This window comes from Pseudonaja textilis, chromosome 4 (assembly GCF_049901715.1).
Source record: "Pseudonaja textilis isolate UNSWEBS1 chromosome 4, rPseTex1.2, whole genome shotgun sequence".
Classification (NCBI taxonomy): domain Eukaryota; kingdom Metazoa; phylum Chordata; class Lepidosauria; order Squamata; family Elapidae; genus Pseudonaja; species Pseudonaja textilis.
The window spans coordinates 5,991,833-6,018,825 of record NC_141993.1 but is presented as its reverse complement, the minus strand read 5'-3'; the positions used below and the strand labels follow the sequence as shown (position 1 = coordinate 6,018,825).

The 26,993-nt window shown below is 43.8% G+C and overlaps 1 protein-coding gene across 1 annotated transcript in view; it reads left to right on the top strand.

The window, feature by feature from the left end:
- Nucleotides 1-7,822: 7,822 nt before the first annotated feature.
- The window catches only part of ANXA11 (annexin A11), a 35,680-nt gene continuing 16,509 nt past the window's right edge, over nt 7,823-26,993 (top strand). The window contains exons 1-6 of the mRNA XM_026711045.2: nt 7,823-8,177; nt 20,138-20,252; nt 21,795-21,907; nt 23,670-24,020; nt 25,562-25,649; nt 26,325-26,419. Coding sequence (XP_026566830.1) covers nt 20,147-20,252; nt 21,795-21,907; nt 23,670-24,020; nt 25,562-25,649; nt 26,325-26,419 — 753 coding nt within the window. The 5' untranslated portion in view covers nt 7,823-8,177; nt 20,138-20,146. The remainder of the gene's footprint in view (nt 8,178-20,137; nt 20,253-21,794; nt 21,908-23,669; nt 24,021-25,561; nt 25,650-26,324; nt 26,420-26,993) is intronic.

Genomic DNA, 26,993 nt, shown 5'->3' with positions numbered 1-26,993 from the left:
TTTCTTTTGGCACCATTGCAACTTTGAACTCTTAAGTGTAAGTTGAGTGCCGTCTCTAATGAAGCTCAGTTGTTCATTGAGATTCTTAAGCAAAGGGCTGGACTAGAAGACCTCTAAGATTCCTTCCAATTCTCTTCTCTTCTCTTCTATCTTTTTTTCTTCTCTTCTATCCATTCTCTTCTCTCCCTTCTCTTCTGTCCTCTTGTCTCCCTTCTCTTCTCTCTCTTCTTTTCTCTCCTCTCCTCTTCTATCCCTTTTCTCTTCTATCCCTTCTCTTCTCTTCTCTTCTTCTCTTCTTCTCTTCTCCTCCTCTCCTCTCTTCTCTATCCTATACCTTCTCTTCTACCCCTTTTTCTTCTCTTCCCTTCTATCCTTTCTCTTCTCTTCTCTTCTCTTCTCTTCTCTTCTCTTCTCTTCTCTTCTCTTCTCTTCTCTTCTCTTCTCTCCCTTCTCTTCTCTTTTCTCCCTTCTCTTCTCTCTTCACTTCTATCCTTCTCTTATCTCCCTTCTCTTCTTTTCTCCCTTCTCTTCTTTTCTCCTTTCTCTTCTTCTCTTCTTCCCGACTCTCTTCTTTATCCTATCCCTTCTCTTCTACCCCCTTTTCTTCTCTTCCCTTCTATCCTTTCTCTTCTCTCCTATCTCTTCTCTTCTCTTCTCTTCTCTTCTCTTCTCTTCTCTTCTCTTCTCTTCTCTTCTCTTCTCTTCTCTTCTCTTCTTATTTTAGAACTGAGGTCCACCTTGCAATCTCAAAGCAGCTTGGAAAGAATGCCGCACTCAAACCTTTGCTAATTTAACTTGGGTTGTTCGACACTTCCTGAAATGAAATTGTCCCAGTGGATATTGCTGCAATATTACAGCAAGCGAAAAAATATAGTTTCAGTTCCTCTTTCCCAGGCATTTGACCAATGCAAGCCATACAGGCTCAGCTAGAAGTTTTGTAGCATGAAATGTCTGTGAAATTCTCCACTCTGGTGTTCAAGTCACACCCAGTTTCAGGAGTTTTGTAGTAAAGGCTAAAAGGCACAGTTCCCTATTGCTAAACTGGATGCTTGAGAAATACTCTTTCCTGTCCCACCCCACACACACCTTTGATCTGGTTACCATAATTGTGGGGTTGCATTAATGGCATGTTGGAATTCCCAGCAATCAGCCTGGGGTCACACTTGATCAAGCATAGAGTTCAATAAAGATTATTTTTCTTCTTGTAATAAAAGGTTAGTTTCTCTCCTAAATAGGAACTAATCCTGTTTTGTTTTTTTTATAGACCTAGAAGCGACAATATTGTGATAAAGGTGTACATATGAAATCTTAGTCTGATTTTTCACATTGTGTACAGGAGAAGGTGAATCTAATTAACGTATCCTAGGTTTTCTGCAGGTTGGATGTCTTCCACCAAATATGCTGTGACGTTGCGGTCCACTGGGTAGATAGTACTTTTTTTCCCCTGTTTTACTATCCAAATTATGGAGAGGTTCAGCAGCAAGTATTCTTGGAACCCTAATATGTAAAGTGTTCATCTTAGAGTCATTTTCAGAGCAAAGGCGAGGCAAGGTCTTAGTTGGTAAAAGCAACATCTGGTGATTATTGATGATGTGTCAGCAAATCAGTGTTGACTCTTAATGATAGATAGATAGATAGATAGATAGATAGATAGATAGATAGATAGATAGATAGATATCATAAATTAGATAGATGATAGAATAGAATAGATGGAAGGATAGAGATAGAGGATAGATAGAGTGATAGATCATAGATAGATAGATCATAGATGATTTACAGGTATGATTTATAGATAGATATAATAGATTAGATAATGATGGAAAAGAATAGAGTGATAGAGTGATATGATAGAGATAGATAGATAGATAGATAGATAGATAGATAGATAGATAGATAGATGATTTATAGATAGATGATTGTAGATAGATAGATATCATGGATTAGATAGATGATAGAATAGAATAGAGTGATATATGATATAGATGGAGAGATGATAGATGATAGACAGATAGATGATTTATGGCTAGATATTATAGATTAGATAGATGATAGTATAGAATAGATGGATGGATGGATGGATGGATGGATAGAGATAGATATATAGATAGGGTATAAATAGAGTGATAGATGAAAGATGAAAGATAGATAAATAGATGATAGATGATTTACAGATAGATGATTTATAACTAGATAACTAGATATAATAGATTATATAGATGATAGAAAAGAATAGGTAGGTAGGTAGGTAGGTAGGTAGGTAGATAGATAGATAAGAAAGAGAGAGATATATAAGGTAGAGGTAGAGATAGAGTAGTCCTAGATATAGACATGGACAGATTAGACAGAATCTGTTGGCTTGGTTTGAGAACAAAGCAATTAACTTTCCCTTTTCCCCTGGGGATCCCCTGTTATCAGTCAATGTCCATTGTAAAGTTCTCAAGTTGTTTGGGGAATCGGATCCTGTGTTTGCGCCATTCCCATCTCCGCCTTCCTTTGTCAGGGCTCCAACAAATCCACCCCCATTCAAATCAATAGTCTCTAGCTGCATCTCAGAGAAAATAAAATTGATTTATTAGAAGTGGCCGTGTTGGTGTTACCTGGATGCAGCCGATACTAAAATACATCATTCATTTTCCCCTTGACCCTGCTCTTCCTCCCACCCTCTGGATGTATATTCTCCAATGGGACACCTCAATCTCCAAGAGTCATCCATCATGCTCTCCAATAATCGTCTTATGCTCCGACAACTTTGGGCTGCTGAGGTGATCATCTAGGCATTTAAAGAATGCCTTGTTTTCCCGCACTCACTAAGACCAAAGGAGTATCTTTTTAGTTGACATCCTTCTGCTGACCTTCTGCTTGATTGGTGCTCCTCCTAGTCAGAACCGGCTCTACTTCAATACCCCCCACAACCACCCCGATTCCAATCTCTCCCCCTCCAACCATTGCAAATGACAGGCTGGCAAGACGTAATGCGAAGCAAGGGCAGCCATGACCATAGGCCTGCGATCTGCCACTCTGATCCAAGCGCTGATGAGGTAGGTTACCTAGTTAGGGTCATGAAACATTTGCAAGAAACCAAGCAAGCTCAGAGAGCACCAAGGACCCCTCTATTTGCCACAGCTGATCCAGAGGGCTCCCTTGAAGGACATGTGGTATGGACAACGTGTCAAGAAAGTTAAGATAGTTCTGATCTGGTTTGTATTGGCTTAATGTGGGTGTCAGCAACCTGCGGCTCTGGAGCCTCATGTGGCTCTTTGCACCTTCTGCTGTGGCTCTCTGTTGGGTGATCCCACCACTGGCTGGCCCCGCCCCACCCCTCACCCTCCCAGTTACTCCTCGCCTGGCCTGAGAAGGTAAAACACAAAAAACAGAAATGAGAAGGAGGGAGGCAGAGAGACCCATTTCCCACAGAAAACATGTGACTAGAGGGGGGAGTGACGTAGAGTTGGCCGCACCCACCCAGGTTTTGTGGCTCCTGGTGTTTTCTTTTCTGTGGGAAATGGGTCCAAATCAGAGGTGGTCTTCAGCAGGTTCTGACCAGTTCTGGAGATCCGGCAGTGGAAATTTTGAGAAGTTTGGAGAACCAGCAAATACCACCTCTGACTGGAGATTTTACAGTATCCTTCCCCTGCCACGCCCACCAAGCCACGCCCACAGAACCGGTAGTAACAAAATTAGAATCCCACCACTGGTCCAAACGGTTCTTTGAGTGTTTAAGGTTGCTGACCCCTGGTTTAGTGAGTACCAAGACATTTCAGAGTAGACTTGGACCACTGCAAAGACATACCATTCCGAAGCAAGCATTTTTGGCACGTTGAACGCTTTAATTCAGCTCTATTTATTTCATAAATTTAGATTGCTCCCTGTCTTAAACACATGGCTCTGGGCGGCTAACAACGAAGAACGGAAAACAATAAAAAGATCTTTGAGTAACACAAATAGCAGCCGAGCAACCAATCTAACAATGCTAATAAATCATCCTAATGGGCACAACCAGGAAATGGGCTCGCCAACCTCATAAGGCCTCCAGGCTTGATGGCAAAACCTGCTCTTTAAGGATTTGCAAAAAGCTACGAGGGTCAGGGCAAGTCTGACTTCTGGGAAAATTACTCCAAGTATCTTTAGATAAGGGCGGGAGAGGGAAACCCATTAGGTCAATAGAAACTACAGTAGAAAATGGAGTTATATAGATCAACCATTAAAAAACAAACAAACCACCAATTATATCAATTGTACTTACTGTTCGTCACTGCTGCTAATTTGAACAACACTCAAAAGCAGGAACTTGGCTTGAACCAAAGTTGCATTAATTCTTCTTTGATGGATAAGAATGGAGAAGCAGCAAATCCTACATTTTTAAAAGCAAACCTTCCATTTAAAATGTGTGTTTATTATGCCTCCCCGCTTTTTGGGGTTGTTAAAAATCCTGGAAATGTTCTATATGAATGTATTTGTACTCTTATGGACATGGTAAACTTTATATTGTGTTCTTTCTTTTACTGCTGTCAAATAGCCCAGCATCTTACGAAGTTGGCTGGCCTCTAAATTTAATAAACAAATTTTAAAATGGGGGGAAGGTCAGAAAATCATGACATTACAAAGCCGTGGAAATATAATCAATAAAATCCATCCATCAGATGATATTGTAACATTAAAACCAAAAGAGATCACCTTATTCCCTAGAATCTATCCATTACCTTTATCCTATAAATGAAATTTCATGGCCTGGTTGCATTTCATGGCCTGGTTGCATTTCTCTAGCGGGGAGTTTCTCTTTTGCTTTGCAAATACGCTCCAACTGCAGAGTGACACCCGAGCCCATGAATGTTTATGTAATCGCTGTTTGCTAATAATAAAGAGTGAGTGTTGCTTTGGGGAAAATTTGGGAAGCTCCTAAAATTAGAAGCTGTTTTACAGTGTGGGTTTCAGGTCAGACTATTTAAGCTCCACATTTAAATAGAGGAACTACTGTTTCAAGGAACTATACATAGGATACATTCATTTGTATATATTTTTTTCCTGGCCGGTGACTTCTCCGTAGGATTTTATAAAGGAGGCTATAAACTGATAGGGTGGGCACCCTAGGGGAAGAGAGTGCTCATTGTGTGGGGTTGGACATGAACATAGACAGACAGACAGACAGACAGACAGAGACAGAGAAGGGGGAGGGAGAGAGGGAAAGGGGGAGATAGAGGGAGAGGGAGAGAAAGAGAGGGAGGGAGAGGCAGAGGGAGGGAGAGAGGGGGGAGAGAGGAAGACAGAGAGAGGGCAATGGAGAAAAGGGGAGTTACAGAGAGAGACGGAGAGGGAGAGAGAGGGAGAGAGAGACACAGAAATAGACACAGAGAGGAAGAGAGAGAGGGAGAGGGAGTCACAGAGAGAGAGAGAGGAAGAGGGGGAGAGAGAGACACACAGAGAAAGAGACAGAGAGGGAGAGAGAGACAGAGGGGGGAGAGGAAGAGGGAGAGAGAGATACAGAGAGAGAGATGGAGAGAGAGAGGGAGGAGAGAGAGACACACACAAAGGGAGGGAGGGAGAGGGGGGAGAGGGAGGGAGAGGGAGTCACAGAGAGAGAGAGTGGAAGAGGGAGAGAGAGACACACAGAGAAAGAGACAGAGAGGGAGGGGGGAGAGGAAGAGGGAGAGAGATACAGAGAGAGAGAAGAGAGAGGAAGAGGGAGAGAGACAGAGAGAGAGAGGGAGAGAGAGGGAGGAGAGAGAGACACACACGGAGGGAGGGAGGGAGGGAGGGAGGGAGGGAGGGAGGGAGAGAGAGAGAGAGAGAGAGAGAGAGCTATATATAAGACATATATAACTGTAATCCTCAATCAAGGGTTGCCTGTACATGAGGTTTGTCAATCACCCTCCTCTGAACCCGAAGGATCTTGACTCTGTCATTTCTCAGAGTATCGCCAGGGTGTGCGCTATCAGGAAGGCATCCTATATCAATACTAAGATTATATAAGTTTGAGTAATGTAATCATCATCATCATCATTATGGCTGTTTGTATCAAAATGATTATACCCAGAGGCCACACTGTTCATGTATTGCTCTTGGATATATATTTAAAAATAAAAATCCAATAAAACTTTTTTTTTTTTTTTTAAAGGCATCCTATTATAGAATCCTTAGGGCTGGAACTGGAAGGGGCCGTGGAGGTCTTCTAGTCCAACCCCTGCTTGCCCAAGGCAGGAGAGACCGCATAGCATTCCCAACCAAAATGGTTGTCCAATCTTTCCTTGAAAACGTCCAGCGATGAAGCACCCATAACTCCAGGAGGCAAGAGCTGTTCATGGTTCTCACTATCAGGAAATTCCTTATTTCCAGGTTGGCTCTCGAAATAATGGCCACCTTTACCGGTATAATGCCAGTTTTATCGGCTCCGACCCAACTGGGCTGTTGGGGAGATTGCCATCAGGAGTCCTGGGAGACATTGGGTTAACGGCTCTAATTCTTTTCTTTTTTTTAAGAAGGGAGCACCTTAGACTCTCCAGGCAGAATACAGAATACAGAATAGAGTTGGAAGGGACCTTGGAGATCTTCTAGTCCAGTCCCCTTTGCAAGCAGGAGATGTAACATTTCAGACAAAGGGTTGTCCAATCTCATCTTAAAAATGCTCCAGTGTTGGAGCATTTACAACTTCTGAAAGCAAGAAATTCCACCGGTTAATTGTTCTGCTAGAAAATTTCTCCTCAGTTCTAGGTTGCTTCTCTCTGTCAGCTTTCAAGATTTTCTCCCTTTGCTTTGCATCTTTCGGCTGTCATAAGTAACGGGGGGAGGAGGGGGGGAAAGTACAGGAAGTGAGCTGGAGGGGTTACAAACTAGAACTGTATAAACTGGGGGAGGGAGTATATTCTTGCTTAGGTTTCTATTCCTTGCTTAGCTCTCTCTTCTATGCGCAGCTGCAAACCTTTATCGAACTATGCCAAGGTCAACGGACAGAAGCCTCATCACCACCTGGAGATGCCCACATGATGATATACACAACTTTTAATTGGAAGAACCATTTGAACTATTGGGGGGTGGGAACGTTGCCGTTACTTTGTATATGCGATTTACGGGCCCATTTTCTCAGATTCAGAATTCTTTTGTTGCTAACCACTTGATTTCCAGTAAAAGATATCTTTTCTCTAAGTAAAAGAGTCTTTTAAGTATTTCTTTCTTGGATTTTGAATGGAGCACCAGCTGACACTCTCCTTGATTAGTTTCCACCCGTTGCTTTTTTTTGTCCCGTTTGGTGAAATCACAAGACAGAAGTAAGACAGAGGAATGGCTGGCTGGTCCCTGAAAAGGAGTCTCCAGATTTCAGGCTGCTCTTCATTCTTCATTCTGAACCGGGTCTACCTCCGTCATTTGTAGATTTTCATAAAACCTCCCTCCTTTGTAACAGAGAATCACAAAGTTGGAAGGGACCTTGAAGGCCATCTAGTCCAGCCCCTCTCCTGCCCAAACAGGAGAGCCTATGCCCTTTTTGAGAAGTGGCTGTCCTTCTTCCGTTTGATTTTTAAGTCCTGCTTTTCGAGGAGGGCTGATGAGAAATTGTGTGTGGCTGCCCACTAAGGAGACGCCTCCTTCCCATTTTTTTTTCAAAAACAGAGAAGATTTAAGATCATTCCACGATTAATGTTACTGTTGTTGTCTACAAGTCAGGTGTGTGGTTTTTTTTAATGGATAATTTTTTACTAAAAGAAGATTTTGGAAGTTTTTGAAGACGGGACTAGACTAGAAGAGAAATAACACAGTTGGGAGGGACCTAAGAGGTCTTCTAGTCCAACCCGCCCAGTTAGGCAGGAAACCTTCCCCCTTTGTCCATTCTCTTCTTCAAAACTGCCCACCGGCCAGGTGAGGACCCTGCCTGGGACCCGGACCGGCCGCTCGGCTCCTCCTTCCCTCGCTGCGAAGCGCAGCCTTCCCAGCCGGAGACTTTGCGCGGGGGCGGCCGAGCTCCCGGCAAGGCCGAGAAGAAGGCGGAGGCGGCGGGCAGACTCCGCCTCGGAGCCCCGCAGATCTTCGCTTTCGTCCCGGAAGGGGAAAAAAGAAAAAAAAAAAGAGCTGCGTTCCGAGAACTCTCTGAGCCCGCCCGGGAAGAGGCGTCCCGTTCCCGCCGCCGCCGCCGCCCCGACCGCTCTCCTTTCAATACCTTGATCCCGCGGCTGGAGCCTCGCTTGGGCCAGGTAAGGGGCGGCGGGTTCGCGTCGGGGGGGTGGACGGGGGAGGACGGGGGCTGCAAGCTCGGAGCCTGGCTGTCAGGAAGGCAGGCAGACCGACAGGCCGACGGGAAGGAAGGCAAGACAGATTGGCAGGCAGGCAAGAAGACAGACAGACAGGAAGGCAAGCAGTCAGGCAAGCAAGCGAGACAGACAGACAGGAAGGAAGGCAAGCAGGCAAGCAAGACAGACAGACAGGAGGAAAGAAGGAAGGGAAGGGAAGGGAGGGAAGGAAGGAAGGAAGGAAGACTGACAGACAGACAGGAAGGAAGGCAAGCAGGCAAGCAAGACAGACAGACAGGGAGGAAAGAAGGAAGGGAAGGGAAGGGAGGGAAGGAAGGAAGGAAGGAAGGAAGGAAGGAAGGAAGGAAGGAAGGAAGGAAGACAGACAGACAGACAGACAGACAGGAAGGAAGGCAAGCAGGCAAGCAAGACAGACAGACAGGGAGGAAAGAAGGAAGGGAAGGGAAGGGAAGGAAGGAAGGAAGGAAGGAAGACTGACAGACAGACAGGAAGGAAGGCAAGCAGGCAAGCAAGACAGACAGACAGGGAGGAAAGAAGGAAGGGAAGGGAGGAAGGAAGGAAGGAAGGAAGGAAGGAAGGAAGGAAGGAAGGAAGGAAGGAAGGAAGGAAGGAAGGAAGGAAGGAAGGAAGACAGACAGACAGACAGACAGGAAGGAAGGCAAGCAGGCAAGCAAGACAGACAGACAGGGAGGAAAGAAGGAAGGGAAGGGAAGGGAAGGAAGGAAGGAAGGAAGGAAGACAGGAAGGAAGGCAAGCAGTCAGGCAAGCAAGACAGACAGACAGACTGTCAGAGGAAAGAAGGAAGGCAAGACAGTCAGACAGACATACAGGAAGGAAGGCAAGCAGTCAGGCGGGCAAGACAGACAGACAGACAGGGAGGAAAGAAGGAAGGCAAGAAGACAGACAGAAAAGAAGGCAAGACAGAGACAGACAGGGAGGAAGGAAGGAAGGCAAGAAGACAGACAGACAGACAAGCAGGCAGGCTGGCCAGGCCGCTGGACAGCGCACCCCGCCCCGCTTGGGACGGGAGCGGCTCTCCGGAGCGCGAGCGGCTCCTCCCTTCCCCTCCCCAACCCCGGAGGAGCCTTCAGGCAAAACATGGCTGTTGGGAAGGACGGGCGAGCGGAAGAAGAGGGAGCCCTTGGGCGGAGAAAAGGCGGCGCGGAGCCTCGGCCTTCTCCCGGGCAGGTCTCGCCTTGCGCGGTTTGCCTTGTTGCAAGAGTCCCGGACTCCTGCCCTTTGCCCAGCCGGGGTCGCCAACGTGCGCCCCCAGAGCTCTCCTCCGTCTCCAAGACTTCGAAGGCTCAACTTTCGGCCCCGCGTCTTTTAAGTCGGGTGCTGAATAAACTCCTTTTTCGGGCTGGTGGATTGCCAAGACATTTCTTGTTGGGGCGGTTGTTGTTGTTTTTAAACGAGGACACAGACATTATTTTTTTTTAATTTTATTTTTTGTCTAAATATTTTTTTTACATTTTTAATATAATCATTGCATCTGAACCCAACGACCAAACTTACAAACTCCTCCTAATTAAATTCATGTTGATTCTGCAATCTTTAACCTAATAATATTTCCACGTATTAATTCTATAATATTAACCTAATAATTATTCAACACACCAGTCATAATATTTACTTCTCTCTTTTAACATTTCTTTTTTTTTTTTTACCGGACACCAAATGGTTGGGTTTGCCCAACGTGGGAAAAAGACAAAACTAGCCAACTTTGGCTTGAGAAAAATGCCAGGTTTCAGAATGAGACCCCCCCACCCAATGGAAAATCTGGATTTGAATTGAGGTAGTGTGTGGGAGTAGGGGAAAAAGAGGGTAAAGTAGCCAAGATCTCATTTTAGCCCAATCTGAGTGGGCAGGGGTTGGACTAGAGGACCTACAAGGTCCCTTCCAACTCTTGATTATCTGTTAATTGAGTAGGTCAGACTTACTTCTTCTTTGGCAAGCCAAGAATATTGAGACTGAATTGGTGCTAGGAAGTTGGTCGATTGACATTAAAAATAAAGGAGAAAGAAGCCACAGAATACTATTTAACGTGGAACGGATTTTACGAATGATTAGAGATAAGAGGTAGAAATCAGATGAAGAAAGAGTAAGGCTATGTATGAATTAGATATAAAGATGGTTTATAATTATGAATATGCCAATATAATCAACAGACTTACAAACAGTTAATACAAATAGAAATCTAGTTTAAACTACTCTGTTACACTATTATTATTAATCTATGTATTAATATTTTTGTTATGTTTGTTTTTTGTTTTTTCTGTAAATAGTATGCCCTGACAATACACTGTATTCAAAATGTTTATTACACACACACACACACACACACAGTAAGTTGGTTGTTAGGAAATTGGACATCCTGTAGTAGAACTTTCAAGCAATAAATGAAGTTGTCTTTGAATCATAGTTTCTCCTGGTGATCATCTGATCATCTTCAGGTTACGTTTTGCAATAAAAAAGCAAAAAGCCAGTTAGCTTTCTTCTTGGTCTAATTTGAGGCTAAAGGCCTGGGGTTTCCTAGTGGTCTCCCATCCCAGCAATACTTAAGTTTTTCAAGATCTTCCTCTTTTCTTTTCTTTTTTGGTCAAGTTTTTTTATTTTGTATTGCTTATACATATCATTGGGTGAACAGTGTGATACCTGGGTATCATACATTTTAGTACAAATAAACATTATTACTCACAGTTATTACATTTCATTTTCATTGTTTCATATTGTTTAAATGTATCTCATACTACCGCCATTTGATTTCTAGATCTCCCTCTTATTATTACATATATCTTGTTATATTAAAATAGGTATATTGTTATTCCCCTCTTATATCTATTTCTATTCTAACTTTTATTCATGTTTTCAAAGACGTTTCTTTTCTTTTTTAAAATATTTTTATTGTACATTTTTCCTTAATATTCACCACAGTTCCAATTTTACAACATCATTGTGTACTGGTTATATATATCAAGTTTTTTGCTGTTTGGTGTTTCAATATACAATCCTAATACCAATCACAATATCACCCCAGCAAGTTTTTGGAGATCTGTCAAGGTTGCTTATGAATGGCAAACAGGAGAAATGCAGTGAGGGCCTAAAACATTTCTCAGAATCTGAGGAATTTTCCAACTGTTGCAGTTTTGTGTGTCTACTACATCTGTGTGCGTTTGTGTGTGTTTGATTCCTCTTTTTCTTTCTGGAATTGAAGCCCCAACAAAAGAGTTGCTTTTGTGCCTATCTTCTGGCAGTTCTTCATCATGTTGTGACTTCGGCTCCTTCCTGTTTCGGCTGGTTTTGTTGCCTATAAATCCAGTTCAGGGACGATCTCACCCGCTCCTATCGTGTTATTTTCCTGCACACCAGATACCAGTGAATCTGCTGTATCCAAGGGCTATTTTTGGAGACAGCCTCTTTGGAAGGACAGCTAACTATCAACGTAGGAAAACAGTGTATTCCTAATCCTTGGTGGGTGAAAAAGATTGCATGCAGATTCTGGCGACTTGGTATTATCTTTATCTCCTCCAGGTTATGGGGGGGGCTTGATATGACAGGGGCCCTTGACTTATGACCACAGTGGAGCCCCAAATGTATGTGTGCTAAGGGAAACATTTTGTGAAGTGAAGTTTTGTTTCTGTTTTATGACTTTTCTTGCTGCGCTTGTGAAGTGAATCACATTGTAACTTGGAACAGTCCCTAAACAAATGAGGTCTACCTGTATTTTTATCTCTCATTTATCTCATGTCTGTTGGAAGACAGATGGCCAAGCCGAGATCCGGGGCTTTTTATGGTCCACAAGTCAAGCTAATAACATGACCCCCATTGAACAAAAGGTTTTGTAGCAGTGGAACTTCTATCTTCTTGAAAAACGGGACAGCAACACAAAGTGCATTACCGAGTCTAATTTCCTTGTCTTTTTTTTTTTTCCTTCTCTTCATTAATTCAAGCACACGTTTCCTGGTGCATTTTAACCTTATGCAAACAACCTTTGTATAGCTCACGGCCTCTTTGTGCGTTGGCCAAGGCAAGAAGTCAGTACTACAGTTCTTACAGCTCAGGGGAGGAGAAAAATGGCCCCTTTATGACTTGTGGACTTCAACTCCCAGCATGTCTCAGGAATTCTAGGAGTTGAAGTTCACAAGTCATCAATGGTTTCCTTTGCTTGCTTTAGCTGGATGACCTTCCCAGAGAAAGACTGAATGTCTCTATTGTTAGTCAAAGGTCACTATTTGTTTTTGTTTTTTTAAAAAATATGAACTTTCGCTGTTGAATCCCACTAACTACAGGTAGTCCTTGATTTACAACCAAAACCGAGCCCTAAATTTCCATCGTTAAGCAAGCCCTAAATTTCCATCGTTAAGCAAGACAAAACCATGAGTTTTGTCCCATGTTATGACCATTTTTGTTGCAGTTGCTAAGTGAATCACTGCAGTTGTTAAGTGAGTCTGGCTTTCACAATTGCTCGTCCAAAGCCAGCTGGGAAGGCTCCAAATGGTTGATCCTGGGGCTGTGCAACTAAATCCATGCCAGTTGCCGAGTGCTGGAATTTTGATCATCTGACCATGGGGATATGTGAGGAGAAGGAAGAAAAGGAAGAAAAAGGGGGGAAGAGAAGGAGGAGAGAGGAGGAGGAGGAGCTGGAGGAGGAGGAGAAAGGAGGAGAAGAACCAGAAGAAGAGGAAGAGTAAGAAGAGGAGGAGAAGAAGGAGAAGGAGAAGGAGAAGGAGAAGGAGAAGGAGAAGGAGAAGAAGAAGAAGAAGAAGAAGAAGAAGAAGAAGAAGAAGAAGAAGAAGAAGAAGAAGAAGAAGAAGAAGAAGAAGAAGAAGAAGAAGAAAAAAAAAAAGAAAGTGGTCATCCCAAACATTCCAACTTGGTGAAGGATTCTTGCTAAATTTGACTAGATGTTTGACTAGAAATTATAACTACGATACGATGGTGCCAAGTTAAATACAAAACTTTCCTGTGAAGGCAAAGGCTTGGTTTGTATTTCACAAAACACAGTTAGTACCCAGAAAGCAGCCTGAATACAGAGTAAGCATTGAGGATATAGAAGCTGATCATTTGTGGGTTATACAGTATTTAGACAAGAGGTGTATAGATTTTGTACTTTAAGGGAACTTTTAAAAGTTGAGTTGCCTGCTAAGGAAGGCTTTGGCATCATAGACAATTCTGGAAACCATACAAGGGACATTCAGGGCCTACCCCCACCACTGAGTTAGCTTCTCCCCATCCTTGAGTTTGCAGAAAAGTATATGTTCACATTATGTGTTATCATCTGTGGTCACCATTTCAAGTCATGGCAGTCACTTGGTTTCTCCCCGAGGTCGTGAGAGGCCAGAGGTAGTGGATTCAGGGTGGGCTTCAAATTTTTTTTACCGTCGGTTCTGTGGGCGTGGGTTGGTGGGTGCGCTTTACGCACTCACAGAGGCTTTGTGTTGTGATTTGCCGGCAGCCTGTGCCGATGGCAGCAGAATCAGACATTGGGGAAGAATGGGGACCAATTTGGAGAGGACTCCGACGAGGGTCCTGCGTCCAATGCAGAGATGGGGAGAGGATCATCTGGGAGTGGGGTACTGCCTCTGGAGCCTCTGGAGTCTGGCAGCAGCAAGGCAGAGGAATAAGGGGAGCCTGTTCCCAGTGAGTGTGTGCCCAGAGCTGCTAGAAGGTGAGAGCTGCTGAGACAAAAGGGGCGATTTGAGAGTAAGGCTGGGAGATGATTTCCCCTCCCATAAGCAGAAGTGGTATTCAGCCGATTCGCACCTAATTGGGCAAATCGGTAGCAAGGATTTGGCATGGGTTACCGAACCGTAGCAACTTCTGGCTGGCTACGCCCCTGACCCGGTCGCCCGGTTTCTGCTCACTCGCTTGCCCGCCCCCCGCAATGCTCACTCGCCGCAGTTTAAAGGAGGACTGCTCCTCTGCCCTAGCCATGCATTTTCAAGCAGCCACTTGAAAACCCATGACTGTGGGTGGAGCAGCGGTCCGTTAACCTGCAAAACTGCTCCAAGGCTACAACTAGAAGTATCGCTTACCCTTGTAAGTAAAGTGCCTGAAGTGAGAGGGAATGAACGCTGGGGTTGGTGGGGGGGGGGAGAATCCAGCCATGGGGAAGTTTGCAGGAGGTGCAAATGCTTGTCCATTAACCTGCAAAACTTCTCCAATGCTGGATTCGATTCCCCTTGTGAGTAAAGTGCCTGGAGTGAGAGGGAATGAAGGCTGACAGGTGTGTGTGGATGTGTGTGGGTGTGTGTGGGTGTGTGTGTGAGAGAGAGAGAGAGGGAGGGAGGAAGGAAGAAAGGAAGGAAGAAAAGAAAGAAAGAAAGAAAGAAAGAAAGAAAGAAAGAAAGAAAGAAAGAAAGAAAGAAAGAAAGAAAGAAAGAGGAAGGAAAGAAAGGAAGAAAGAGAAAGAAAAAGAAATAGGGAGAGAGAGAGAGAGAATGTGGTGTGTGTGAGAGAGAGAGAAAAAGAAAGGAAGGGAGAGAAAGAAAGAGTCAAAGAGAAAGAAAAAAAGAAATAGGAAGGGAGGGAGAGAGAGAGACAGAGAAAACTCTATGCTATTATTAATTGTTCCATTATTTATCATGTGTTAATATTTTACACTGTCCCTACACCTAGAGTGATTCTACTGCCTTTCTTTTGCCCAGGGCTACCACATATTTTTCAGGGTTTACATGTCTTCAATGTCTATAGTCCAGAGCATAAATACATGTGTGTTTAACAGAGTTGAAAGGGACTTTGGAGGTCTTCTAGTCCAACCTCCTGCTCAGGCAGGAAAACTGAGGATGCCAAACTCTGAGTAGAGGTCCTGGGAAAGGTGTTAGAATAACAGAATAACACTTAGAAGGGACTTTGGGGAAAACCCTATACCATTTCAGAGAAATGGCTGTCCAGTCTTTTAAAAATTTCCAGTGATTGATCACCCAGAACTTCTGGGGAAAAGCAGGTCCACTCATTAATTGTTCTCACTGTCAGGAAGTTTCTCCTTAGTTTTAGTTTGCTTCTCTCTTTGTTCACTTTCCATCCATTGCTTCTTGTTTGCCTTCTGCTGCTTTGGAAAATACATTGCCCCTCCCTTTCTTTCTGGCAGCCCTTTAAAAGTCCCTTATCACACTCTTGGGCAAAGCATGTGTGCCATTTCCTCCTTTCAGTGGTCCGTGAAAGTACATCTATACTATGTAGATAATAAAGTCCAAAAAAAGGGTGAACAACATTTTTACAGAATTATAGTTGAGGCTTGGTGTGACAAGGAATGGCTGGGAAGGAAGGGGCTAGGTGAGGCAGCCCTCAACGTGAGTGACATTAAGTTGGCCACACCCACTCAGTCACATGACCACCAAGCCACACTCACAGTCACATGACCACCAAGCCACACCCACCAAATAAGCCATGCCCACAGAACCAGTAGTAAAAAAATTTGAATCCCACCACTGCCCATAAGGTATAAAGGACAGGCAAAGATGATGAAACCTTTGCAGGAAGCAAAGTCGTTCATTCTATTTGGATTAATCCTTGAAGCTCTGTGTGGATTTTGTACTTCGGTTGGTTTTTTTATAGTTCATTTGGCACTTTAGTTGTTGTCAGCAATTCAAAGGAGAGAAAGATGGGTGCTTATCTCGAGGGACTGTTTGGGACTCATTACGGGCTGGGAATGAATGTAATTCCCAGTGCTGCAATAAAACAAGACCTGTTTTTAAAATAAATGTGTGTGTAATTACGGGCTCAGAAGCTTTGGTCAGAACAGTTTTCTACTGACCTTCTCCTGCAATCCTTCACTCTCTCCGAGTCTTCAACAGATGACATGCAGAAATCCGCTGTGCCGCATGAAGCAGCTGAGCTTTAAAACCAGGAAATAAAGGTCAGAATATAGCTGGGGCAGGAAGGCCCAGCAGCTGATCATCGGAACGAACCAATTCGCTCACAAATGATCCTCAGAGCTACCGGTTCGGGCAAACCGGGTTGAACCGGTAGACTACCACCACTATAGTGGATTCTACACAGTTTCAAACATCATGGGGCGATGTTGGAATAAGAGGAAAAATGCTACTTCAACACTGTGGTAGTTAGGGATGATTTAACTTGTTCATGGGTTAGAAATAGGATAAAGGCCACATTAAAGGGTTGGGTAGAAATGTGTGTCTTGGTTAGTTGCTGGTGGAGAAACGCTTAGTTTATGAGTAATAATACCAACAGGAGTTTGGACATTAGACTCAATGATAACTAAAGTTTTGCTTTTTCTAAGTGGTGGAATAGGATAGAATTGAGTGGCATGGTGGCCTAGTGGTGAAGAATCTCACCTCCAACTTGGAAGGTAAAGAGTTCAATCCTGGGTAGCAGCAGATATTTCTCTCTTAGAGCGTAAAGAGAAAATATCTGCTGTGAACTTCACATAGGCCTCAGGGAGGGCATCCAGCCAGTAAATGCTCAGGTCTATCATATCACTCCAACTCTACCCTGAATTAAGGGAGTTACAGGGTCATAAAAAGGAAGTTTAGAACAGGATAGAATTCTCACAATCTGCTCTGGAAAGTTAGCGTTATATGAACTTTTGCAATGATGAAAGAACGTTAACTGAAGAATGGCAGCTGAGAAAGAAAGTTAAGTCTTTGATTCAAAAGAAGTCTGGTACAATTTTTTTTTTCAGATTAAAACAAAATTATTAAAAATCATAACGTTGATTTATTTCTTTGATTTCTGTTCTTCCTTTCCTCCAGGAACCCAGAACAAGTTGCACAGGGATCTGTTTTCATATGATTACAATAACAATAGGAGATACTGTAGCTAGCTAGCTAACTAGCTAGTTAGCTAAATGGATGGATGGATGGATCGGCAGATGATGGATGGTTAAATAGATAGATAGATAGATAGATAGATAGATAGATAGATAGATAGATTAGATAGATGATAGGTAGATACAGAAGGTAGATAAGTAGATAGGTAGGTAGATGACAGACAGACAGACAGGCTGGGCTCCCATACACACTTTTATCCACTGAATTTAAAGTACAGCTGCTTTGCACAGCACAGAAGAGTGCCGTGGGGCAGCTGCTGAGGCTACCGGGATCATGCAGGCTTGCAGGACGTGAGTTAGAATGCCTCTGCCGCCTGCACAAATGCCTCTGCGCCTGTGCAAAGTGTGCATTCGGCACCCACATGCATGCAAAGTGTGTGCATGTGTGCAAAGCACTCCCACCAAGCTACACCCACCAAACCGGTGGCAAAACTATTTGAATCCCACCACCGGTTGCAACCGAGAATTAGCTTGAATGGTTTTCTGTTTGCAGAGGTCAAATAACCGCCATGGGTTTCAACAGGATATGAAGAGCTCCACCACAAAAGCTACACACCTCTAGCTTTTAACTAGACATTTCTTCTGTTGGTTTGAAAAGCAAAGGCACAACCTCGGATCCGAAAGGCTCACTTATAAATCCACTGGGATTTAGGGGAGAAAAATGGCATAAGAATGAATGACAGTGAATTGAAATCTTCTTAGAATATATGTTTAGGAGAGGTACATTGGAGAAGTAAATGGGGGTGAACCTTCTCTTGCCTATTTGTTCACCCTGGCGTCAAACATGGCTGGACAGGGAAGCCTTTATGTTCTGTCCCCACTACACATTGGTCTGTGTGCAGCTCAGCCAATAAGTTTAAGATTCATATTTTATTTGGATCCCTCCTTGGATCCCTCCTTGGAAGGAGGCTGAGTAGAAAAATGTTTCCAGGCCTTCTAAAGTATACTTACAGATGAGTACAAGGGAAGGAAAATGAGCACATGGCTTAATAGCTCTGTTCCTTGTTTTTTTTTTTTCTAGCCCTGGAGCAAGACATCTAGCAAGTCTGTAGTAAATTACCATCTGTACATCAGCATGGCCTTCCTGGCTTGCCAATTTAGTTTTACTGTCCGAGGTGTCCTTCACAGCATCAGACACGATTATTTCGTGTTTTAAATTGGGAACATGGCAAGAAAAGAGAATTTCATCTGTTTTTTTCCTCCCCTCATGTTTTCTTTTAATTTGCAAATTACCATATTTTTCAGAGTATAAGATGCTCCAGTGTATAAAACACATGTAACTTTTGGGGAGGAAAATACAGAGCAATTTGCCTCCTTGCAGCAAACAGCAAACCGCCTGTTTCAGCTTCGGCACAGCCTGATTAGCACAAGCAGCTGATTGTCAGTTGGATCAGCCTCCCAACGATCAGCTGTTTCAGGCTGCAGGGATCACCATCGCCCATTGATGCAGCCGTGCGTCCCATTTTTGGCCTCCGCATCCTGTTTGCAGCCTCTGTGTGCCCCATTTTCTGACTGTATCAGGCAGCGGAAGAATGGGTGGAAGATGGGGTGCGTGGAGGCTGAAAATGGGGTGTACAGAGGCAGCAATCGGCAATGGCAATCCCTGCAGCCTGAAACAGTTGATCGTTGGGAGGCCGATCCAACCGACAATCAGCTGTTTGTGCTATGCCGAAGGCTGAAACAGGCTGTTTGCTGCAAGGAGGCAAATTGGATGGGAGGCAGAGGCCAAAGGGTGGGGGCCAGCAGGTAGGCGGGGCTTCGGCAACATTTGCTGTATAAGATGCACAGACATTTCCACCCACTTTTGGTGGTGGAAAAAAATGTGTCTTATACTACGAAAAATACGGTATTCTTTGGCTCTGAAAAGGAGTTGAGCTTTGAAATTCCACTTTGGCATCCTGTTGATGACAATGGCTGTTTTTTTTCCCCTTTCTCTCTCTCTTTTTTTTCTCTTTTTCCTATTTGCTTCCCACCAGCTGAGAGAGAAAGGTTCTGTTTGAATAGCTTAGGTGGTGTTGCTTGCAGAGGACAAACCCAGAAAGCATTCATGAACTTGATTAGTGCGGGAGTGGAGGAGAAGAGATGGAGGATTGTGGGTTCTTCTGGACCACCGACTCACATATTATTTGGGCCCTGATGCTGTTAAAACCAGTTGTGAGCTTGGAAAAAAAAAGAGAAATCTCAACGAGATTCAAAAATCAACCAATCTTTCTTTATTTCTATCTCAAATGCTAAAGTCATTAATTAAATCATCTGTAGCCCTCAAGCCAATGTTGGGAGAAATGTCCATCTGATTCAATTCCAAGCTGAGAGAAAGACACTGGAGACATGGAGGCTGATTGAAAAGATGGTTTATTGATGGACAGGACCACATGGGTTTGAGGTCCTGGGCAGCTGACCACATGGAGTGGAGAGTGAGGGGTATTTATACCTTCTCTTGGGCTTTGCAGTTGAGCTTCCTGTTCCTGTGCAAGAACATGTCTTCTATTGGCTGTTGTAGGGATCATAGCTGGCGTGTAGGTTGATTGAGCTCTCAGGTTTGGTTGAAGTTTGGACCCTAATGCATTATCATTTTTAAAAGTTACAAAAAGTGAAAACTTATCTTAGAGAAGCAAAATAATTTTTAAATCTACATCTCTGGGGAAAAAATATCAAAGTGATTTGACTTTTTCTCTGGATATGAGAAAGGAAACTTTGTTTAATGAGAATAAAAATTACCCTGTCAACAATGCTGAATCAATGTTTGCTGAAGGAATTCACCAGATGGCAACTTGCTGTAACGTCAATATTTAAAATGTTTTGTACGTTCAGGAGGAAATGTATGTTATGCACATGTGTAATCTATATATCTATGGTAGGCCTATCTACCTCAGCATTAAATATATGTCTGCGATGTACAAAAAGAACAGCTTTGAAGCTGTTGTGCTAACTGTTTTGCTGCACTACTTGCAGCCAGAGGCTGCTGGAGGTGTGTATCTGTGTGTCTTGCCATAAATGTGTGAGCATTTGGGAGAAAGTTGGAGCAACCAAGGGGTGTTTTGAACTATCCATGCCTTGTCCAGGTCACTACAATCTTTTTAAGTGGGTATATTTGTGTGTTTTTTTCTTCCAGATTTACAACATGAGTTATCCAGGGTACCCACCTGCAAGCGGATATCCACCTGGGGGTGGTTATCCACCTGCGGGTGGTTATCCACCAGCTAGTGGATATCCACCTGCTGCTCCAGGTAAGTCAGTTTCTTTCTTTTTCATTTAAGATCAGGTTGTTAGAACAGTTTGGTGGCAATTGACCCATAACAAAAGAGGGAGTAATGGGTACAGAAAAGATGCGATCGAATGTCATCAGTAGTGCTACGGATTCCCAAAGCGGAAGTAGCACATTCTAGGGAGTAGCGCAAAACAAGAGATTGCATAGTCCTGAACTGAATGGGGAAGAGAGGAAAAGGTTCAGGGCAGCCACACTCTAGAACCTCCCAAGTTCTAGGGAATATACAGTATTGTTTGAAGATTATCACTTTAGTCTGGCAAGATTCCGTCTAATAGGACTAAGCCAGGGGTGTTAAACACTCGTCATCACAGTGGTGTCACATGGTGTATTGTGACCTTCCCCCCTTTGCTAAACCAAGCATGGGTGTGGCGAACATATGATGCATCAGGCTCATGGGCTGTGAGATTGACAGCCCTTGTCTAAACAAATAAAGAACTGGATTCAATTGGATCTTTTTGTCAACTTTTGGCTTAGGCCTGATCAACCTTCTTGTATGTCACATTGAGATATTTTATTAGTTGCAACATGGAGTGATTCCCAACCTAGGTCAAGGAGAATGTGTTCCTGCATATCTAGAATGTTGAGTTGGTTAGACTTCTGGGCTTATCTCTTGTTTTTCATCTTATGATACAGATCAGAGAACTGTACAAGTGTACAACTGTACCAGCTGGTCACAATAAGCCAAACCTACAGAATATAGAATAACAGTCCTGAACTGAATGAGGAAGAGAGGAAAAGGTTCAGGGTAACCACAGTCTAGAATCTCTCAGGTTCTAGGGAATGTAGAGTATTAAGTCTGAGTTATAGCTTTAGTCTGGCAAGATTCTGTCTATTAGGTCTAAGCAAATGAAGAACTGGATTCGATTGGATCTTATTGTCATCACTTGGCTTAGGCTTGGCAAAAAAAATAAATAATTACAGACTAACAGAGTTGAAAGGGACCTCAGAGCTCTTCTAGTCCAACCTCCTTCTCAAGCAGGGGAGACTGTACCATTTCAGACAATATATTTATCCGATATCTTCTTAAAAACCAGCGTGGAAACACCACAACTTCTTAAGAGAGAAAGCCTGAAAGAATCCTCTTCCTTCAAGAATTTAGTACCATGCATTTCTTTGCTAAGAATACTACTGTATTCTGTAAATTGTTATTCTAGTTATAGATCCTTAACAGTTGAGAACATTCAACAAATATCTTACAACATGGGTGGGTGTGTGATGGCCCCTTTCTTTTTCCTGCAATCAGTTGCTTCTTGGTGAGGGTGATAGAATTCATTCTGCTGCTTGTTGTAGACTAGAACATCTCTAGCTCTATTATTTATCCTTGAGGGTTAGAGTCAAGATTAGAACAGAGACTAAATAATTAGAGAAAAAGGACTATATCTAGTTTCACCAACAGGTAGCAAAGCAGCTACCTGGACTAGCATTGTTTCAGTAACTAGTCCTCAGCTAATATTCAGCTAGGTTGTGTGTTTTCACTCATTTGTGGTGCTTTAACTTCCAGGCAGTAATCCCTGGGGTGCCCCCAGCTACCCTCCTGCAAACCCTCCTCCAATTGGATTAGAAAATGTTGGGAGCTATGCTAATCAGTTTAATCCGGATTATATGGCTGGCATGGTAAGTAATTCCCGTTTGAAGCTGAAGCATCTTAGCGTACCATCTGAAGCAAATTGTGGGAATTGTGTTCCCCAGTTTTGCCTTCTGTTGTTTTTCTATCATCTTAAGGAAGTTAGGCAACCTCTAAATCTAATTAAATAGGAGCAAAGGGTTTAGATCCTGGAATTTGGGCATTGTTAGGGCTATTATATCTGGGTTGTAACCAGAAAACGTGTTACCAAACATTAATGTCCCTTGGGACGATGCCAAAGATCCTGTGAATGATCGAAACGCTGGAAAATACTTGCCTCCCCATGTGCTCTGCTCAGAACCTGATGATGACCTGATGATGATGATGATGATGAACCCAAATACTTTTTAATTGTCTAACTGGGTTAGACAACTAGATAGTAATCAAGAAGTCCAGAAAATGTTTTTTTGCTACCATCTGAGAGTTGCTTGCAACTTTGCAGTTGTTCTTATGACAGTGCCACCACCACCATCATTTAAATTTATTGGCCGTCCAATTCCATGTTGTTATGTCTTTCCTCTAGAAGCTCAAAAGAATATACATTGGAGGCTCCTTTCATGTTATCCTCACGCCAACAACTTCTTGACGTTGGTTGGGCTGGGAGCTTCCATCATTGAGGATGGGCTGAGTTGGCCTTAGTTCTAGTCCAGCATCTTAACAACTGAGTCGTGCTTGTATGGAGATACCAAAGATGCTTTTTCAAAAAAAAAACCCACTGAACTTTCTTTGTTTTTTTTTTTCCTTGAAGACCTAAAGGTGCTTTTTTTTTCAAAAGGGAACTGGACTTTCTGTTTTTTCTTTGAAGACGTTTCGCTTCTCATCCAAGAAGCTTCTTCAGCTCTGACTGGATGGTGGCGAATGGAAGGATTTATATTCTTTACAAACAGTTGGTCATTTGCATCCTTTTAGAGAAGGGGTCATCAAACACGACAGCCTTAAGACTTGTGGATTTCAACTCCCAGAATTCCTCCTCCAGTCATGTTTGCTCAGGAATTCTGAGCATTGAAGTCCACCAGTCTTAAACTTGCCAAGTTGGAAGACCCTTGTTTTAGAGGGTTGTTGAGGCCACTTGGAGGTTTGTCTGTGTCCTCAGGGTCACCTGAATAGTGCAAATCAGTGTGGAGCCTTCTTGGAACTGTAGACTGGAGATAGATGGTGTCATTTCCTTCCCTCTCTGTTGAGAGAGAGCTGTTCAATTTGGATATAGATGGCCTTTTTCACCATCCAGTCGGAGCTGAAGAAGCTTCTTGGATGAGAAGCAAAACGTCTTCAAAGAAAAAATAAAAAGTCCAGTTGTCTCTCGAAAAAGCACCTTTGGGACAACCATGACCTGAATGACTGAGAATAATCTCCATAAACTTTTTACTCAAAAATGTTTGGCTTCTCATCCAGGAAGCTTTTTCAGTGAGAATTGAAGAAACTTCTTGGATGAGAAGCGAAACGTCTTCAAGGAAAAATAAAAAAAGAAAACTCAAGGAAAATCTAGTTGCATCTGAAAAAAGCACCTTTGGGGACAACCAGGACCTGGATGACTCGATCGCCCTAGATGCATAGGCACCAGGCAACTTCTCAATGCAATACAATCAAGAGAACTGAAACCGTTCATCTCCTTCCTTTCCCCGCCTTTCCTACTACACTCAGACAATGTTGTCCTCTTGACAGCACTGTGGAGAAGAAGTTTGCTGGCACGTTGTGGTGGTACAAAAGGTCCTTGGTCTTTGAGTACCTGGTGGTGTTTTTTTTTTCTTCCAGGCTTCCAATCTGTCTGGAACGTTTGGCGGTGCCAATGTGCCCCAGGGACTGTATCCTTCAGCGCCTGGGGGCTACCCTTCTGCAGCTCCAGGAGGGTTCGGACAACCTCCACCACAGGGCCAGCAGCCTTACGGGGTCTACCCTCCAACCCCCGGAGGAAACCCTGCAACAGGGATGCCGTCATATCCATCATATCCAGGTGGTCCGATGGCACCTGCAGCAGCCCAACAGCCTCAACCAGTGCCATATCCTGGGCAGCAGCCCATGCCAAGTTACCCATCTGGTCCAGCTGTTAATCCTTCGATGCCATCCTACCCAGGTCCTTCCATGCCCACCGTCACCCCTGGAGTAGTAAGTTTCTTCCTGTATATTTTGTCGTTCTCCTTTTAGTAGGAAGGGGAAAGAGGGCAGGTGCTAAATCTGTGCAGCATAGACTTCGTAGTTTCTGAGAACGTGAGGTCCTGTCACACCAGAGGTGGTATCCAGCGGGTTCTTCTGGAGAATCGGTAGCAGAAATTTTGAGTAGTTCAGCGAATACCGCCTCTGACTGGCCCCGCCAACCCCACCTATTCTCCGCCTCCCATTGAATCCCAGGTGATCAACTGGGTCTCCTTTGGTTGCCCCGCACAAGAGAACAGAGCTGGAAAGCAGGTTAGTGGGGTGGGGAGGAAATGGGGATTTTGCAGGATCCTTTCCCTGCCATACCCACCAAGCCACGCCCACCAAGCCACGCCCATAGAACTGGTAGTGAAAACAATTGAATCCCACCACTGTGTCACATGGTGTGATTTGAAAGGGACAGTCCCTTCAATAGAGTGACAAAAGTTTTAAGTGTGGCCCGCAATGGTGTATTTTTCTGCTGTGTCTTCAGCTCGTCCCTTGCAAGGGCTTTCTCTTCTGCCTGATTCCAAGGGATGGAAGTTCTCACACATTGTGCTGAACTGAATGAGGAAGAGAGGAAAAGGTTCAGTGTAATCACTGTCTAGAATCTCTCAGGTTCTAGGGAATGTAGAGTATTAAGTCTGAGGGTTATAGCTTTAGTCTGGCAAGATTCTGTCTATTACAGAGGTGGGCAACTATGGCCCCTTTATGACTTGTGGACTTCAACTCCCAAAATTCCTGAGCTAGCATGGCTTGCTCAGGAATTCTGGGAGTTGAAGTCCACAAGTCATAAAGGGGCCATAGTTGCCCACCTCTGGTCTATTAGGTCTAAGCAAATGAAGAACTGGGTTCAATTGGATCTTATTGTCATCACTTGGCTTAGGCCTGAAAAAAAATAAATAATTACAGACTAACAGAGTTGAAAGGGACCTCAGAGCTCTTCTAGTCCAACCTCCTTCTCAAGCAGGGGACTGTACCATTTCAGACAAATGGTTATCCAATATCTTCTTAAAAACCAGCGAGGAAACACCACAACTTCTTAAGAGGGAAAGCCTGAAAGAATCCTCTTCCTTCAAGAATTTAGTACCCATGCATTTCTTTGCTAAGAATACTAGTGTATTCTGTAAGTTGTTATTCTAGTTATAGATCCTTAACAATTGAGAATGATCCCATTCCAGACAAATTGCTGTCCAATCTCTTCTTGAAAACCTCCAATGATGGAGCATTCACAATTTCTGGAGGCAAGTTGTTCCACTGATTAATTGTTCTCACTGTCATGAAATTTCTCCTTAATTCCAAGTTGCTTCCCTCCTTGATGAGTTTCCATCCATTGCTTCTTGTCCTGCCTTCTGGTGCTTTGGAGAATAGGTTGAGCCCCTCTCTTCTCTGTGACAACCCACCTAAATATTGGAAGACTGCTATCATGTCACCACTAGTCCTGCCTTTAGCTAACTTGAGTTCCTTGTGTGTATGATTAATGAATATTTGGTGTTTTCCTTGCATTACTACAGTCTGCAAAGCGAGGCACGGTCCATGATGCTCCATCCTTTGATCCTTTGAGGGACGCAGAAGTCTTGAGGAAAGCCATGAAAGGGTTTGGTGAGTAATCCGTGTCTGGCCTTTGTTCTTTTTTAATTGTGGAAGCCCAGCACTGTCCACTCTTGGTTTCGCCAACTGGTGTTGTGGCCGCCAGCAGAGCTCGCAGCAGACTCGGACAGTGAGGAGGTTGGGGAGGAACATGGGCCTGTCCTGGAGTCTGGGGAAGAGGCAGAGATGGGGCCAGGGCCATCTGACAGTTGTCAGCTGCCTTCAGAGTCAGACATCAGTGAGGCAGAAGAACAGCTGGAGCCTGTTCCCAGTGTGTGCATGCACAGAGTTGCCAGAAGAAAGGAATAGCTGAGGAACAAGGGCCGACTTGGAAGTAAAGCCATAGGTGGACAGCGAATGGCCCCTCCCATAAGGAATAAAAGAGGAACAAAAGGGGAATGGGTTTTGCAGGAGACAATCAGTTCATTCTGGCATGCTTGCCAAGTATTGCGATGTCTGAAAGATATCAGCCTGGCCCCTCTCCAAGCCTGATAAAGGTCTGTAATTGGAAACTATCTTGAAAGACTGTTGGCCGGGACCTTGTTGGATAGGAAATTCACTGTAAATCAAATAAAGGAAGTTTATCAGGATGAGGACTCAGCTTTATGCTCTTGGGGAAGCCTCAGTCATAACAACTGGTACCTTTGGATGAAGCTTAAGAACTAAATATTTTACATTCCTGCTTAGGAACTGATGAACAGGCCATTATCGATTGCCTTGGAAGTCGCTCGAACAAGCAACGGCAGCAGATTTTGCTCTCATTCAAAACAGCTTATGGGAAGGTGAGACCCATAATAATGATACATATTATTCTACTGCACACTTTCCTACTTAGGGCCTGCATCTGCACCCTGCTCGGTAGTTTTGCCTGGCCTTGAAAAATTAAGTATTCCAATCTGGTTAGAACGTGAATCAGAAATATAGCTATAAAGATTGGCAGAGAAGAAAGAGATAAAAGCGGAGGCCCAAGGGAAGCAAGCCATATAGTCTCTATAGCTGTCCTTTTGCTTGGTTGAGAACCTGTAGCTGGTGTAGAACGTGCCATCCAGTTTGCTGAAAGGGACATCCAATGGTGGACATCTTATCCCTCTGTTGAAAAAAGGCCACAGGCTAACAGTAGTCTACCAAGTCACATTTTCAGTTTTGTTTCGTATGTTTAAAGAGGCATGGGGCACAGTGGTTTGTTGCAGGCAGACTCTGCCCCACTGCCAGCAGTTCGATCCTGATTGGCTGGAAGTTGACTCAGCTTTCCATCCTTCCAAGGTCGGTAAAATGAGGACCCAGATTGTTGGGGGCAAGAGAGCCACTTAGAGAGGGCTGTAAAAGCACTACGAAGTGCTATATAAGTCTAAGGGC